This window comes from Phacochoerus africanus, chromosome 1 (assembly GCF_016906955.1).
Source record: "Phacochoerus africanus isolate WHEZ1 chromosome 1, ROS_Pafr_v1, whole genome shotgun sequence".
Taxonomy (NCBI): Eukaryota; Metazoa; Chordata; class Mammalia; order Artiodactyla; family Suidae; genus Phacochoerus; species Phacochoerus africanus.
The window spans coordinates 1,640,492-1,657,747 of NC_062544.1; the positions used below are offsets into that span (position 1 = coordinate 1,640,492).

The 17,256-nt window shown below is 56.6% G+C and overlaps 2 protein-coding genes across 4 annotated transcripts; one reads left to right on the plus strand and one right to left on the minus strand.

Annotated features, from left to right (window-relative positions):
- Positions 1-4,711: 4,711 nt before the first annotated feature.
- IRX2 (iroquois homeobox 2) lies at positions 4,712-10,100 on the minus strand. Of its 2 annotated transcripts, XM_047766275.1 has the most exons (5): positions 9,582-10,100; positions 7,822-8,227; positions 6,866-7,579; positions 5,986-6,060; positions 4,712-5,314 (listed from the first exon to the last, which is right to left on the minus strand). In XM_047766275.1, the coding sequence occupies exons 1-4, from the start codon at positions 9,831-9,833 to the stop codon at positions 6,008-6,010; spliced, it is 1,425 nt and encodes a 474-aa protein (XP_047622231.1). In that variant the 5' UTR covers positions 9,834-10,100; the 3' UTR covers positions 4,712-5,314; positions 5,986-6,007. The 2 variants fall into 2 exon arrangements, with proteins under 2 accessions (XP_047622231.1, XP_047622127.1); XM_047766171.1 differs by having other exon boundaries at positions 4,712-6,060; positions 9,582-10,078.
- Positions 10,101-10,468: 368 nt separating this feature from the next.
- On the plus strand, positions 10,469-14,117 carry LOC125119421 (translation initiation factor IF-2-like). Of its 2 annotated transcripts, none has more exons than XM_047766404.1 (3): positions 10,469-10,864; positions 11,045-11,162; positions 13,389-14,117. In XM_047766404.1, exons 1-3 carry the CDS (start codon positions 10,567-10,569, stop codon positions 13,762-13,764), a joined length of 792 nt encoding a protein of 263 aa, XP_047622360.1. In that variant the 5' UTR covers positions 10,469-10,566; the 3' UTR covers positions 13,765-14,117. The 2 variants fall into 2 exon arrangements, with proteins under 2 accessions (XP_047622360.1, XP_047622441.1); XM_047766485.1 differs by lacking the exon at positions 13,389-14,117 and adding an exon at positions 11,660-12,871.
- Positions 14,118-17,256: the final 3,139 nt, after the last annotated feature.

A 17,256-nucleotide genomic window follows, 5' to 3' on the forward strand; every position in this document is an offset into this window, starting at 1 on the left:
TTGTTTGTCATTTTCCCCTTTTCCTCTGGAATCATTATTTATAGCAGAGGGGGGAAAGGTGCCTGCCAGCAGATTGGAGGCAGGGAGGGGATTTCTGACAAGGAGAGGGAGAATGTGAGTTTTCCCTAAAGGTCACCAGCAGGAGGGGCCTGGTCCCATCAGCTCCCTTTTGAATCATTACTCAAGGGCATTAACTAATTACCCGATCAGAGAAATGAAAAAAAATATTCTTTAAAATAACCCAAGGTAATTATAACCCTGTTGTTGACACTAATGATTAATAATTGATCAGGACTTACACACAATCAATTGTCAATTTATCTCCCCCACAAAAAATGTGAGCACTGTGCAGCGTTATCTCGTTTCTTCTCTCTGGGCACAGCCTCTGAAGATCCAGCGACTTCCCCCACTGGGAGGCAGCCCCAAACCTCACAGTTGCTTCTTTAAGAATCTTAGATTTCATTTGTTTTCTGTTTCATCCAGAACAAAGTAACACTGGGACACATTTTTCAAAAGTCTTTTCCGTATTGTCTTGGGGCCACTCTTAAACAAACAAACAAAAATCATTCCTCCTCTTTCCTTTTACCTGGGGTTGCAAAAGAACAGACAGCAGATTTCATAACTCATTCCATTTGCATGATATTAGCAGAAGAGCCTTCCTTCCTATCTTCCATTTTTATCTTTCTTAGAAAGAGGGAGAACACTGCCCTCGGGAGAGGACGTACAAGCCCATTCTCTGCTTGGAAGGTGGAGGCGCCTTTGTCTGCAGGAGCTGCAGGTGAACCAGCAAGGGGGGGCATGCACTTGGGGGTATGTGCTCCCTAAAGCTGGGGAAGAAGCCCCTACCATCTCCTGAGGTAAAAGGGCATTGCATCAAACACCAGTTTCCTGGCATTCCAGCCCAAGCAAATAAGAGAGCTGGCTTGTGCTTTCATTATGGCCAATAGAAAGTAATTTCCAGCAAGTGGAAAATTATATTGTCATAGATTACTTCTCCTTATAATAAGCCTTTAAAATATCTGTAGGGATTTGTCACTTACATAAAGGTTTGCAAAGACATCAAAGGGACATGTCCCCTTTGCGATTTGTCGAAATTCAAATGATGCAATCACAACATCCACACATCACAGACTGTTGCGTATTGTTCCCACGATTGCCTCTTGGGTTAACACACTTGGTTAAAGGTTTAAAACGCTATTTTTGTAAAAAGCAGTGTAAAACAACACATACTTCATGAGTCTATTTGCATCCTTAATTGGGGGCTAAAATGAACACTTCCCTTGGGATTGTCAATGCACTGGGGAAGTAAAGCAAAGCTATGTGGAAGTAAAGGGTAATCATTGCAGACTGTTTACTTGGGGGAACTCGCTCATAAGCCAGTGTCTTATTTACATTTGAAAAGGGATGCCTCCAACTGAACAGATAGATTGCTTTGAATTTTTTTTTCCCCCCAAACTGATGTCTGTGTACTTCGACTCTAGCAGAGAAAGTTTGGGGCACATTTATTCTGTCACGTTAAGAAGCAAAAGATGGACTTGACTCTTAGCCTCTTGGAGAATATTTAAATGCGATTTGCAGTGACCCTAAAAGGCACTCGGGCAGTGGAGGGCGGCTGCGTCGTCTGCCTTTTCCCGTGGCGGTTCGCGAGGGCCAGGTCTGCAGGTGCCGGGTAAACAGGCGCAGGAGGACTGCCTCGCGGGCACCCGCCGCTCCCGCGCCCCCTGGACCAGCTCCGAGGCTGCGGCCAGGGATGCGGGCTGCGCGGAGCCCTTTCCCCTTCCCCTTCCCCGCCCCGCGCAGACAAAGGTGGATGAAGTTCTTTTCAAGTTTCAAAGCCAGTTGCCCGGCAGCTTTGCAGAAACAATAACTCTTTTATTGGGAACAAATGTTGACATTTGATGGGCGCGGGAGGCAGCGGCCGCCGGGCAAACGCTCCCCCTGCTCTCGGCAGCGCCCGGCCCCCGGGGCCCACCTGAGATGAAAGCGCGAATTCCGATAAATCGGCGCTAATGCGCCCGGGGCCGCGCGGGGCAGGGGCCGGCTGGCCCGGCCGCGGGGGCTCCAAGCGGGCCGAGGGGAGGAGGCCAGGCCCGCGTCCCCAGCGCCCTGCCCTCGCCGCTGCGCTTCCCTCTCCCCCACCTCCGCCAACATCTGCCTAAGTTTAAATGGGCCGAGACGTACGGTTTGATTAGCTAGCTTTTAGGATAAAGCAAAATAAATGAACACAAATCAGATACAGTAGCTTCCTTCCCCAAGGAGGGTTGCTTTCTCTGTCTCCGTCTCCATCCCTCTGTCTCATTTCTTCCTCTCCCTTCCTTCCTACTGATCTGTATGGAGAAATCCTACCTCACTCTGCATGTCCTTAAAAAGATTCCTCTAAACACCTGCAGGTTTTATGTGCTTAGTGTGCATTTAAAAATCAAGTTTTCCAGAAGGAAATTCAGGTCAGGAGGCAGGGTGGGTAAGTTATGGAAATCTCTCATAATTTGTTGGACATATAAACATCAAAGAAGATTCGTTAGCAGGGCTAATCTCCTGAGCTGCTTTGAGTTTTCACCAACTGAAAGATGCACGTTGTCCCTGAGAAGGAGGCCTGGGGAATGTGTGTGTGTGTGTGTGTGTGTGTGTGTGTGTGTGTGTGTGTGTGTGTGTGCGCGCGCGCATGTGTGCAGGGAAGGGATCGAATGGCCAGGTAAAACAATCTTCTGTTCCAAAGGGAGCAGCTTTTGTCCAGGCTTCAATTTCTGAACATATGCAAGGAGATCAATTTTTACTTGGGGTTTCCACTCGCCACGTTTTCCTGAGATGGAGTGCTGTCAGTGTGTGTCTCCATTGGGTGGCAGGACCTGTCGGTGCTTCATTTGTTAAATATTGTTAACTTCCATGCATTTCACTGAAGTCTTCAAAATACTCAAATGATAATAGCCCACAGAACAGAGCCATTGCTGCCATGTGCTTTGTATTCCCTGCTGATCTTGGAAATGTGGCTAATATTAATGAGAGCCAACTACTTCATGCCTTAGTACTGCAGTGTGACAAGCTATCTGGAGGGAAAATCATCTTCACGGACATTCTACAGAGGTTTCATCTAAGACAAAAACAAGCAGAGGAGCGCCGGGCTCACTTTTATGATGTCCACGGACTGGAATTTGTGTTCTTCCAGATGCTGCCACGGAGTAGCCAGGCTGCCCACGTGAGAAATCCCCCTTCGCCAAGAGATAGCTGGGGTGCAAACAAGGCCAGATCTCTCAGGAGGGGAGGCCCGAGGAGAGAAAAATAGTTCTCTACCCGAGATTCGCTTCCTGCTCACCTCCAGGTGCTTGTCTACTCAAAGCCAACAAAATGCCCGAGAAGGAACAGAAAATGGGAACCTTGGTCAGGCCCTGCCCCTGCAGTCAGACCACACGGCTCCTCCCCACGGGCACGGCTCTGTGACCAGTTCACAGCCCCCTGGCTTCGCCGCAAGTATCTGAGATTACTTTCAAATACCCTTTCTAACAAGACCCCAGCAAGAGGCCACTAATTTCTACAGCACAAAAAGCCACTGGAGAGAGATCCGTTTGTCAATATCAACTGGTCCAGCAATTTCCCATCCTCAGACACGTCGGCCTATCGGAGCTGGCAGATGTTTAGACAAGATTTTATAAATTGTTCAATATCAGCCCATAATGAACCCCAACTGACCATTCCAAAGCAGCTAAAAGCATCCGGGACGCCCCCCGCTGGGATCCAATAATGCTCTCAGGCTGCAACATTATTAATCATGGAATAAAATAGATGAACCTCTTGAAAAATAAGTGTATGATTGATTAAAGGGCAATCTAAGAAGCTATTATTCTTGTTTTATAACCGTAAGTTATATTCACTCAATTTATCTTCGGAGAGGAAATAAATGATTGTTCATTTCTTTTCTGAAATTATATTATATGGATATCCATATAATTCTGCTGAAAATTAAAGTGACAGTTTTGCTGCTTTTATGATACTAATCAAAGGGAATATGTCCCCTGACTACAAATTCTAGGCTTGTCCTATAATTAGATAGTGAGTAACACAATAGCAAGGCAATAGTCTAAGGTTCTTTAAACTTTTCTTTCCCCCGGGGTAAGGGTAAAAGGGCCATTGAAAGGAAAATAAATCTCTCCTCCCAGATTTTTGCCTTGTGTTTAATGTGAGTTCTATGAAAAGGAGCATTAAGGAGTCGTTCAATAAATCTGAATAATCTACACCAATTTGGATAATTCAAGGTTACAATAAGCAATTGTTTTCCTCAATAATTTATGGCGGGGTGTGACTATTAATATCCATGCTACCACCGTTGCCTAAGTTACCGAGGAGGCTCAGTAAGCCTGGACCAGAAATAAATGCAAAATGGATCCCAACATCCCAACACGTCATTTCTGCATCATTTTATTTTGCCAGGCTTTTAAAGTGTACCCACCCAAACAAGCTGTTTGCATATTCAGAACCCAAAGTGTGGATTTTTTTTTTTTTACAACCTATGTGCTTATGAATAACCTAAAATTATGTATCTCCCCACTGCGTACACTTCTCTTCCACCTGCCATTCTGTATAAGCAGGAGAAGGGAGAGATGATTTTACAGTTTCATTAAAAACCCTGAGGTCAGACACCTGGGGGGAGGGGTGACTATCTGCCAGGCTCCCTGCCCAGGTCACTCTTCCAGGACAAAGAGCCCCAAACGCCACGTTGTTGTAGACTAGTTTGTTTTTATTTACAATTTAAGATATAAATTAGTAAAGAATTCTTGTTAAACAACCAACAAAGATTGTATAACCAGCGATGTTCAAATAAAAACCAGGCAGAATTTATTTACAAAAAAGTTTAGATTCCATTGCAATACAACTTGCATAAATTACTAGAAGCTTTATATCATTATAAAAATAAATATCAAATTTGTCTCCACTTCTTAAGTACTCAAGTTCTATAATCACATTTTATTTCTACTGTGTACATCTTTTACAAATAAATTTTACAGTAAGTCCTATCACACCTATAGAATATATACCGTGGCAATGAAGTGATCAATTCAAGATATCCTGAGAAAAAAGATTGTTTTCAAAAGTCACACATACATCGGGGAAGCTATTCTATGCCAACAAATTCACGTATGTCCAACAAAAGTCTGTTCCCATAGAGTCTGTGGGTTGGCAGGGCCCTGTGGATCCTTCTTTTACTTGGGCACAAGCTGCGGTCTGGATTGAGACTGATTTTTTTATATCTGTATATGTACGAACTTGGGAAGAAAGAACGGCCTGCTGACTTTTTTTTTTCCAAAGCAATTGTGACACCTACCTGTGGACCAAGGAAAAAGCCAAGTCATCCCAAATCCTCCAGTCCCCCAGCAACACCATCTCATTACACAGAGTCCGCCTGAAATGCGTTCGCCCCTTCCACATCCTCAAGATCTGTGAGCAGTAATTTTGCCTACGTGCAAAGTACAATTTTTTATTTTTTTTGAAATCGTGCTGTCGGCCAGGCAAACTGCCTGGTCCTGTTTAGCCCATGTGGGCACAGGGGCGACCTGATCAAAGGCCAGGGCTCCTGTGTCTCCCCAGGCTGGCTCTGCAAATCATCCATAAAGGGCTTTGCTCCCCCAAGTTTCGGGAGCTCAAGCTCACCAAAGCAAGTGTCTACTAAGTGTCTAGTGTAGTTTTAAAAGGGGGGGGGTAAATTGCATACAAACACGAAGTTAATCATCTATATTTCCAAAGAGAAAACAACTGCAGGGGTGCAATAAATACATTCCAGTTAAACGAGTGATTCTTTAAAGCAGATCTTGAGTGAAAAAGAGAGGCTCTCCAAGCCCGGGGACGCTCTCCACTTAAGAGATAAAAACCGGGAAAGACTGCAATGCCCCGTCCCCAGACCCCGTGACAAGAAGCAAGAAATAGACATTAAGCAAGTTTCCAGAGCAATTGGTGCAGGAGCTCCCCAAGAGGGGGGACCCCAGGGAGCCCACTTACTTGCATTCTGCATGCGGCCCTTCTATAGGTAGGGCTGGACGCCCCCACCAACCATGGTGCAGCCCTCACTGGCATCTGTCGGGGGAGGGGGCAGTTAGTCAGAACCTGACCCCAGAGCGAGCCATCTGTCTCCCAGAAAGCCGCACAGCTACCAGCCCGCACCCCCACGCTGTGACCTTGCCCCCGGCACCCCGCAAGCAGTTTGGGGGACCTGTCTCCACCGCCACTGTCTGAGAGACACCCTCTGGTCCTGGGTCCTCCTCCCCCTTGACCTGCTTTTCCAGGTCTTACAGGCTCACCCCTGACCTAGGGGCGTCAGAGGGACAGAAAGAAAAGGAGAGGAAGAAAATGGGCTCTGTGTTCTGTCTTGAAGACGTGAAAACCTAAGGCCTCTGGGAGGAACCGCGACGTTTTGCTTCCTTCCAGCCCAAGGCAGGGGAGGAGGTGCCGCCAAGCTCTATTAGCCCACCGAAAGCGCGAGGCTTAGGCTCAGTCCGCAGGGAGAAAAGCCGTCATTTGCATCTAGTGGCGAGGCGGGTTTGCCAAAACGAAAACAGTCGTGATAATGCTAATAACGGCAGCGACAATACATCAAATGGCAAGTCAACAATACGGGCGAGTCCCGCGGAAAGGCAGGGGTCGCCCCACCCCCACGCGCTTTCCGCCTGCCCGACCCCCTCGCGTCTCCCGCCTCGGAGTCCCCAGGGCGGCCATCCTCACTCGCTCGGGGATCGCTCCCCTTCCAGGGACACGGCTTCTCCCAGCCGGGCCTACCGGTGCCCCGGCCTCTTCCCCGGCGCCCCAGGAGCGCTCCCCCCGCCAGGGGCCCACCGGCTCGCCCCCCCCCCCCCAGGGGCCCCGCGGGCCGCCGGCCTCCTACCTTTCTTGGGCTCGTAGCCGCCGCCCGGGGGCCGGTAGTGCGCCTCCAGCGGGTGCGCGCCCGCCTTGCCCGCGTCGCTGGCGGCCTTGGGCGCGGCGTGCAGCGCCTCTCCGGGGGCCCCGGCCGCCGAGTTGTAGCGCAGGAGGCCCTGGCCCTGCAGCGCGGCGTTCAAGTTCCCGTAGTTTGTGTAGTTGCCGTAGAAGGGCGACGTGTAGTAGAGGTGGCGGCCGAGCAGCGGCGACGCGGGGTAGGGCGAGCCACCCGGCGGCGCCCCGGACGAGGCGGGCGCGGCGGCCGCGGGCAGCCCCGGCGGCGCGCAGCCCGGGCCCAGGCTCGGCTGCTTGAGGTCCGACGTGGCGATCTCGGCCAGAGACCACAGCTTGGGCTTGCTGGCGGGCTGCGGCGCGCCCGGCGACGTCCGGCTGCCCAGGGGCGTCTTGCCGCCGCCGCCCCCGCGGGGCGCGGATTCGGGTGGGGGGCTCAGCAGCGGCGCCTCCACGCCGGTGAGCGGCGACGAGGTCACGGGCTTGGGCGGCGCCAGGTCCCGCTCACCCTCGTCGTCGTCGTCCTCGTCGTCTTCCAGGTCGTCGTACTTATCCTTGCACTCGGAGCCCGACTCGCACAGGGGGTCCCCGGCGCGGCATGGCAGCTTCTCCCCATCCGACTCGGCGGAGCACGAGTGATCCGTGAGCGAGTCGACGTGCAGACTGATCCCTGCAGGGGCGCGGGCACGTCTGTGGCAGCCGGGCCCCTCTGCCCCCTCCCCCCGGCTCCCTCGCCCTGACCCCACCCCAGCGGCTTCCCAGGGGGAAGGGCTCTCCCGGGATCGCCTGGACTCCAGGCCCAGATCTGAAGGGTCAGCGGCGGGCCGCGTCCCCCGCCCCCGCGGCCTCCCGCGCCGCGGCCCGCCTGGGAAGAACGCTCCCGCGCCCTCGGCCCGCCTGCGCGCCGCTCACCTTCGTCCTCCGCCGACGTCTCGGTGCCCTCCTGCGCCTTGTCGGGACTCTCCTCCTTGCCCCTGGCCGCGTCGCCCTCGTCCTCGTCCTCGTCCTCGCTTTTGTTCCTGGGGGCCCACGTCATCTTGTTCTCCTTCTTGAGGCGCCGGCGCGCGTTGGCGAACCAGGTGGACACCTGCGTGAGGGTCATCTTGGTGATGATGGCCAGCATGATCTTCTCGCCCTTGGTGGGGTAGGGGTTCTTGCGATGCTCCTGCAGCCAGGCCTTGAGCGTGGCCGTGGCGTCCCGCGTGGCGTTCTTGCGGTAGGCTGGGTCGTTGAGCTGGTACGGGTAGGCCGCGCTGCCGTAAGGGTGGTAGCTGATGGCGCCAGTCATCCCGGTGGTGTGTGCGTCGTACGGCGCGCCCTGCAACCGACAGGAGCCTGGTGAGCGGGTTGCCGGGGGACGTGACAGGCATCAGCGCGAAGGCGACCCCTCCGCCCGCCCGCGGCCGCCTTTCCCACGGTGTCCCCCGCGCTGGAGCTGTGCTTCCCGCAGCAACAGAGCAAAAGGACACAGCGGGTCTTTTCAGGCCAGCTGTTGATCACGAACGGCGCTGCAGTTTTACCCTCGAATTTTCGAACGATTTCACTTTCCGGTGACGGCGTATTTTCCCCCAAACGCCTCTGAGCCTCGGGGTACAGCCCGACGCGAATACAGACGCACGCACAGGCCCACAGGTAGGTTCTTGATATCTAAATTTCTCCAGCCCTTCCAAGTGCTGCAGCCTCCCCCGGCCCCCCTTCCCCGCCCTTCTACGGTTAAAAAACCACCCCGGAGCCCCCGCTCCGCTATTCACCGCTCTAAAGCTCGGCAAATCCAATTTGCAACTCAGAAGCCAGTCACCGTTTCGAATTCTTCAAATACGCGGTAATTAGCATTTTAATTCAGCCTGTAACGTTTAAATTCCAGACTTTTACAGCCTCCGCCCGGGCCCCAGCTACTCCGTCGCCGCCCTGGAATTCAGCCGAGGGCGGGAGGTGGCCACAACCCCCCCGAAACGGCCTCCAACGTGTAAAACGCGCTTTGCCACCACCCGGGCCGGGCCCAGCCGCAGAAGCCGAAGAGCGCGGGCCCACCCCGGGTCGGGGACGTGGGACCTGCTCTCGGTGCGCGGGGCACCGAGGCGGCACTTGCGGGCCATATGGCCTCCTACACGTTTTTCGAAAGCGCGGCCTGTGGGACAGATTAAGTCTGAGACCTTGCCCGACCAGGCCGGGCCCCGGGGCCGCCGCCCGATGCTCCCCTCCCTTCCCCAGCCTGGCGACCCCGAGCCCCGCAAGCGAATGCTAAACGCCCTGCCATCGCCCCGGAAGCCCCTGTGGCCCCGATCCTCGCGCGCTTCTCCCAGAGAACCCAGCCCCGGCCGCTGTGGACGCCTCGCCCGGCTTCGGCGCGAGAAAGGACAACCTAGCGCAGATCCCATCCCGACCCCAGCGGAGCGGCACTTCACAGGCTCTGGAGGAAAACGACCCCGGGAGCCCAGGGGAAGCAGCGCGGCGCGCTCGAGATCGTCTCCGGCCAGCCGCCCTGCCCCTTGCCCCGGCCTCTCGTCCCGCCAGCGGCGCTGCGGCCCCAGTAGGCGGCTCCAGAGCCACCGTCCACGGCTCGTTCCCCGCGGCCCCGCTCGCCTCTGCCCGGCCCCGCTCCGCCCGCGCCACGATCAGGATCTCCGCGCCCGGCGTTCCGCCTCCCAGCCCGCTCTCCCGCGCGCGGTTACCATGTAGGACGGGAAGCCGGCGGCGGCGGCGGCGGCGGCGTCGGCCGAGTACTGCAGCGGGCTACCGAAGCCCGTGGCCGCCTGCGCGGTGAAGGCCGCGGAGCCCGGGTAAGGGCTGAACGCCGAGCCCGACGCCGAGCGCGCCAGCTCCTCGCTGCGCGGCGCCGCCAGTGCCGAAGCGCCGTACGCCGGGCACGAGTAGAGCGCCAGCGAGCCGGGCGCCTGGTACAGGTAGCCCTGCGGGTAGGACATGGTGGGCGCGGGGCGCGGGGCCCGCGTCACGCCGAGCAGCGGGCAGGGCGCGCGGCGCCCTCCATCCACGCCCGGCCGGGGCGCGGCGCGGCGGCGGGCGCGGGGACCGCGGGCCGAGAATGGCCGGCCCGCGCACTAGCCCGGGCGGTCCGCGGGCCGGGGGAGCGGCGGGGCTGCGGCGGCGGCGGCGGCGGCAGCGCGGAGCCGGTGGGCGCAGCCGCGCGCCAGGCCGGCGGTCGGGGTTTGGGGGAGTCTGGAGTCGGGAGTGAGGAGTTGAGGAAGGAGCGCTCGAGTTTCCGAGGGACATTGGAACGCGGAGCTGTCCGTCACGCGCTCATCTGCATATTCGGGTGCCCGCCCCCTCCCCTGCTCCGCCCGCTCCGCCCGCACCCGCCGCCCGGTCGCGGCCGGAGGAGGGGCGGGCGGGGAGCAGGAGGCGGGAGGCAGGGAGGCTGGGAGGGAGGGAGCGGGAGGCGGGAGGGACGCACAGGCTTTTGTGGCGCAGTCGCCTCTCGCGCAGCCCTAGCCCGCGGCCCGCGGCCCCGCAGCCCGGCCTGGCCGAGCGGTGCGCACCCCTCCCACTCGCGCGGACTCCCGGCCCCCGCCCCCCCCCGCCCCCCACCTTCCGCGGCCAGCCCCCCGGCCCCCGTCGCGCGGGCCCTCTGCCCCTGATCCGCCCCATTTCGGCCCGCAAGGACCAGGCAGAGGCCATCCGCTTCCACTTGGGGGACGAATGGCCCGTGCCCCCCTCTTCGCCGCGAGGAGGCCGGCCCGGGTGACTGCGCACGGGACACCAGTGTCCGGGCCGGGAGCCACGGCGAAGTGGAAGCGGTGTGGCACCGAGGCCCGTGTCCTCCTGGGGGGGGCGTGCGCGGCTCTCGCTTCCACCTTCCTCGGTCCGTCCAGCCCGCAGCACGGCGCGAGGCTCCCTGCGTGGTCGCGCGTTTGGTCGCCTGCCCCGCCGCCCGACATGTCCCCGCGGGACCCGGATCCGGGGCGCTTTTCTGGCGAATTGCCAGGAGGGCCCGGAGGTGAGCTTTTTGCCCCAAAGTCCTTGTGGAAACCCCGTCCGAGTGTTAGGGCTTTGCGCTCTAGAAAGTGTTCCAGCGTTCGCCTCCGTGCTTCAGCCGGCAAGACGCCGCCCCCGAAAGGGTTTTTTGTTTTATTATGTTTTAATAAGTTGTCTCCTCTCTCGGATTTGTGCTGTAAAGCACTCGGGCAAATGATTGTCACCGGACAGACCGCTGAAACCTCGCCGTCACTCGGAAGGGACGAGAAAGCGACAGGCTGGTGGGACGGCCGGCGCAGTCGGCAGCACAGGTGGCTCAGGTAACATGCGACCTGGAGGTGCCTAGCAGGGCCAGGGGGCAAGATGCTTAGCAGAGGGCCCTGGAAAACACCCTGGCCCCATACTTCCTCCACCCTCCCTCACTGAAGCCAGTGGAAGAGGGCGTCTGGCGACCCAGTTGGGGGGGGGGTGTCAGGGGAGGCTCCCTGGTGGGCGTTCAGGACACCCACGGAGGGGCCGGCAGGTGCCACTTCCTGGGAGGCCTTCTTGGGGGGTTGACCTGCTGGGGAGAACTCTGTAGGTGGGAGCTCAGGCCTGAGGCTCCCCACCCCCCACTCCCCACTGGCAGCTCTAGGCCCCCAGCTCGGTAGTTTAGGCGGCTCCAGGAGTGGCCAAAGTTGTAGCATTTTGGTCCAGGTAGTGCCCGCATCCCTCTGCTGGGCGCCGCTGTAGCTCAGGAGCAAGCACTATGCTCTAGCCCTGGCCTGACCCTCTGCAGAGCCTTGAAGGCAGCCAGGCAGCATTTGTCTTTCCCTAGGTCCAAGGGACCCATTGTAAACTGCAGCGCAGGGCTTGAGCAGACCCATCCGCCTTGGGCCGCAGGCGCCTTGCTCCTGGTGGGTCGGGTCCAGGCAAGTCACACCAGCTGCCTCCCCCACTCACCCCCAAACCACTTGCCCCAACCTGTCCTCCACACCTGCTCCCCCCCCACCAAGCTTCTTACAAACCCCAGCTGGCACCCTCCACCTCACCCCCAAACACTTCTCTGCTGCCCCCATGCCCAGCCCACTCTACACACTGCTCCCCACGCACTCGCACTCTGGGCCAATGCAAGGACCAGCAGGGCAGTTTCCACAATGCTGTGACCCCCCGAGGAGGATGTCCTGATTCAGTTCAGGACCAGATTTTAAGTCAATGATTGCAGCATTAAAAAGGAAAGAGAAAGAGAGCCAGAGGCCCCAGCAGCCCCGCGGAGAGCGCCTTTCACAGGATCCATGGCCTTTGTGTCTTCCTAGGAGGGAAGTCGGCCAGGAAGAGGCCATAGGTGAGACAGGCCCACGTTAGCCCAGCAACTTAGCCACAGATCAGGTTACAGGCCTCAGGTTTGCTTCCAATTACACCGTTTAAGTGAAAAAAAAATCTGGTCTAATTTTTATCTCCAAGGAGCACTGGCCCCAAGAACTTCCATTTCTAAAGACCAGCTCCTGACGGTGTTTCATTAGCGTTTGGGGCTGGCTCCCCCTTGCCCCCCCACAACTCCCCCCCCCATCTCTGCCAGGGGCAGAAAAGAAAACAGCGAATTATTACAAAAACATCCCCCGTTTGAAGCAGAAGCTCCGATACACTCGATTCTGACATCAATTAAGTGTATAACCAGACATGGGCACGTGGCTTTGGAGGGCCCCACGTCGCCAGGGTGCATCTCCAGAAAAGGCCGCCGGCTCCTCGCCCGCCCTGCAGCTCAGCGCTGCCGATTCTGAAGACGCTCTCCTCTGAGTGTATTTTTTTTTTCTCCAGCAATTATACTCCTCCACTGAAATCTAAATTTTCCGTACTGCTGCCTGCTACTAATAAAAACCGTCTACCTCGCACTATTAAACAGTCGAATCGCGCTACACGCCGTTTTTATTGGTAGCGACTGTAGCAAATTAAAATGCCTGCGCAGAGACATTCAAACTTAGGCTTTGCATTGTTATCGGGATATATAAACTCCGTTTCGCTTTAAAGATCTCCGATTTTTAAAAATCACTTTCCCTTTTCTAGATTAAAGTTGGCTTGGTCTTCTTAAAAAAAAAAAAAAATCAGTCGAAAGAGAAGTCTGCAAGCATCGGGACGCGACGCGGTGCTCCGCGCGCGGCCGCCTGCAAGGGTGCCCAGGATTCGTTGGAATGGCGTCTCCGTTCACCGCGGGGCGCGCTCGGCTGTGCCCGGGCCCCACGGCCGCCTATCTCAGGCAGCAGGGACCTAGATGCTTCGCTCAAGGGCGAGGAGGGTGTTCAAGGCCTCTGGATCACCTGGGTACGGACGGGCCCTTGGCTTCTGTTGCTTTGATTTTTGCCCTCCGAGCTGGAAGGGAAGAGAATGCACGCAGGGCCAACCGGGTAATTGCCCGAAAGCGCGCTCAAAAGGAGCGATTACCCTGGGCATGGTTTCTGGTTTATGCAGGATCCTCCCCTAGGCCCCTTGCGGGCGGGCATTTAAAAAGGACGCGCGGGGGCGGGGGGCACTGGTTAAGGCGGTCACATTTCTGTGTCTTGTCCCAACAGTGGCCGATGCGTTTGGAACAAGTCGGCGTGGACATGCAGGTTTCCTGGAGGCCAAGCTCTGGGAAACGGCAAAAACGCGGGCTTGCCGTCCCAGTCCTTCCCGGGAAGCGGCGGTGGCGCGGGCCAAGGCGCCCTCCACACGCGCGGCCAGTCCTGGGGTTCCCAGCCGGCGGGCGGGCAGGCAGGCAGGCCGAGCAGTGGCGCGGCCCGAAGTCGTGCGCGCGGGCGGCGAGGGGGCGCTGTGGCTCGCGGCTGCCACCTCGTCCCCGCAGCGGCGGCCCTGGCCACCGATGGGCGGCGGGCGCTCCGGCCCTGCATCCTCCCTCGTCGGCTTAAATCGGGGAAGAAGGACAGTACCACGGCAGCATTTCAATAAAACCTGAGCCGCACTCGACCCTTCTCTCACTCCGCCCGTCGCCACGTCTCAGGTGGAGGTTGTCAAGCACCATTCCGGAGTGTGTAAATGGGGGGGTGTCAATTACGATTAGGCAGACACATTTACATAGACCCCCCTCATGAAGGAACATCTGCAGTGTGAGTCGTTGCAGGGTATCAAGGCACATTTCCAGCGTGTTCCCTAATCGAGTTTCCTAATCCAGTTTCCTCCGGCCCCAGAACTTCTGGGCGGGACTGCGGAGCGAGTGACAGCAAGAACGCGAGGGGAAAAGCACGAGAGTTCCGGTCGGCATTTTTCTTTGCTTCTCTCTCTCTCTCTTTTTTTTTTTTTTTTTTTTGAAAACCAAATTTTGTCGCTATAAATTGTACAAAATTAAAGTCAAAATGAAACAAATATCTTTCAAGCGGCGTCGAGTGCTCTCACTGTTCCATGCATACGTTTGATGGGTGTCAGTGGTTCTCAAACTCGCTTCTGATGCAGCAGGTGGAAACAAGGTTGGAGCCCAAGCCGCAGAGGCTAAGGGGTCCCCTCCGCTCCCGTCGGAGAACCCCGAGAGAGGACGGGGCTCGCGCTTCTCAAAGGGACTCTGAGGCCTAGGCCCTCCGGACTGCACCGCGGGAGGGGACCCGAGGCCGGGACCCGGGTGGCCTGGCCGGGCCCGAGGATTCAGGGAAGGCGCCTCTGCACATGCTGGGCTCCGCGGACGACCCGGCTCCGCACTCGCCGGCCTGAGCCCTTAGCCCGGAGGCCGGCGAGATCGTCCTCCCGGTTCCCTTTCGCGCAGCAAGTTCTCAGCTTTTAGCGGACGCCCCGCCTCCAACGTGCTTCCGGAACTTTCTCCCGCGCGGCAGCCAGAGAATCCTCTCCTCGCCATTTCTAAGCATCCTGCAGGCGCCCTCTCGGGCCTCCCCGCTCTTCCCCGCTCCCCGCCCGCCCAGGTCCGCAGCCCCTCCTGCCCCAGGTCCCCGCAGGCGACCGCGCTTCTCGGGCCCCGAGCGCGACGCGGGGTGGGGGATGGGAGCGGCGCGGGCGGGGCCGGGAGGAGGGATCCGAGGGTCCAGGGACCCGTTTCCGGAGCAGCGGAGACCCGCGCGCCCTGGTTTTTCAATCGTGGGCTGTTTGGAAGGAGAAGTGTCCCGGAGTCCTCGGCCTTCCACGTTCAGGGCCGCGCACACCGGCGGCCCAGACACACGCGCGCGCTCGCGCTGCCCGGGGAGGTCCGCGCGCCGCGGGAGCGGATCTGGGCAAGTGGAAAGGCACCGAGTTGTCCGCGCTCACTTGCTTTTTCTCTTTCTTTTCTTTCTTTCTTTCTTTCTTCTTTCTTTCTTTCTTTCTTTCTTTCTTTCTTTCTTTCTTTCTTTCTTTCTTTCTTTCTTTCTTTCTTTCTTTCTTTTTTCTTTCCTCTCTCTTTCCCTCTTTCCTTCCTTCCTTCCCCTTTCTCTCTTCCTTCCCTCCTTCTCTCCCTCCTATCTTCGTTCTTTCCTTTCCTTTTTTTTTTTTTTTGTCTTTTAAGTGCTCCTGCAAGACAGTCTTTGGAAGAACGTATCTCACTGGCCCCCCACCCAGTTTCTCCTGCACCTGCTCCCTGGCTGGCTTCGAGGTCTCAGTTTTACACTCGAGCGAACCTCTGGGCGCGCTTGCCATGAGGGGGTGAGCACCCCAAGGAGGCTTCGGAGAATGCAGGTAGGATCCCTGCTGGCAAGAAAACATTGCAAGAAGAGGAAGAGTTATTTAGATCAGAGAACCAAGGCGTTTGTCTGGGGCCATGTTTCATATCCTTTTGCTAACTCTTAATTCGGTTTACGTACCCAAATACCTCACCCAGACCACGATTCGGTGGCACGTAGTCACGTGCACACACCAGCCCTTCCTAAAATCTCTCACACACTCTGACACAGCTGGGTTGCAGAGCCAGGGGAAAGGGAGGAGTTTTTTTTTTTTTTTTTTTCCCTTCCTAAATGTTGGAGAGAAGGCAGAAAAAATTGATACATTTGATTGCCTTCAAACTAAAAACTTTAGTGGAACAGAAACTAAATTGCTGACACCAACCCAGGGAGAAGAGATTTGCAGCACATGCTAATAATGACAAAGAGCATGAATCAGGTCAGGAAGGGGCCCCCAGTCCATGGGCGAGGCCAAGCCATCCAATGGGAAAATGGGTCAGGGATGCAGGCAGACTCTCCACACAGGGGAGAGCCTAAAAGCCAAATTCTCAGAGGCCCCCATTCACTCTTGACATGGAAATCATACCGTGTGTAAGCTGCCACTTCACACCCACTGACAACACCAAGCAAGGCCTGGGCTGAGCAAAGAGGCACTGCTTCCCTGCTGTGTTAGTTGCAATGGCTGCAAAGGAATTAGGGCGACCTTAGGACCACCTGAAAGGGCAGGAGATGCCACTCACTCTCACCCTGGACTCCCTGCCTCATTGTGCACCGTGGGAAGATCCCAGGCTGGGGCACAGCCCTGCAGCGCTGTTTGCAGAGTGTATAACTGGCAACGTCCCCAAGGGCAGGTGAGGGCGGCCTGGATGCATGTGGTCCATGGAACAGGGCGTTCCCTGGACTGAAAGTGACTGAGGCAGCTCTGCTCCTAGGGACAAGGTTAAGCCTAAACACATGAGGCTGAATGGGAACAGCAGCCATGATCGTGATAATGATAATAATAAAATTATAACGGGCCCCTGGATGGTACTGGTGGGATTTTACAGAAGCACAGCAGTCAGGGTGCTGTTCACAGGTGGGGGGTGGGGCTGTGGGAAGGAGGGTCTCCCTCCGCTGCAGGCCTACTGAGTGCCTGGGGGGAGGGCCGCTCTGGTCGCAGGGTTTTATTTCTGAAAAATGTATCTGCTGCAAACATCACAAAAATGCCCCTGGCGTGATGGTTACCTACGGTTCTCTGTGCATTCCTAGCGTGTGAACTATTTCATGCTTGGAAATTAAAAATAAGTGTTATCATTTAAAAGATGTGTCATAGCACAGAAGTATATAGTAAACCAATTCAGGAGTAGTTTCTTAAAAAAAAAAAATTTCAAAAAAGTACACTCCTCGTCTCTTTCTTCCCGACTTCATCCCCTCACCCTTGCAAACATGAAGACAAACAGTCGGGGAGCTGGGGTGTAGCCTCTAAACGGATGGTCACTGTGCCGTCATCCAGAGCGTGCGGCAGGAGAGATAGGCCTCCCGGACAGGATGGCACCCAAGGGCCCTGGGCACCCGTCGGGGACCTGCAGGTCAGTGGCTCAGCCATGGGAGGCAGAGGCCTGGATACTTGCTCTGTTCGGCCGAGGCACCATCAGCGAGGCCTCTGGAGGGAAAGACAGCCTTGCTGCCACCGGCCACCTGCACGCCTCTGCGGGGAGCTGGAGGCCTTTGCCCCACATTTTGCATCTTCTCTCTGAACACAGTGCATTTTAGAAAATTCGAGTCCAGACTAGAGACGGGGGCTGTGAGGAGACGGCAAGCTGGGGGA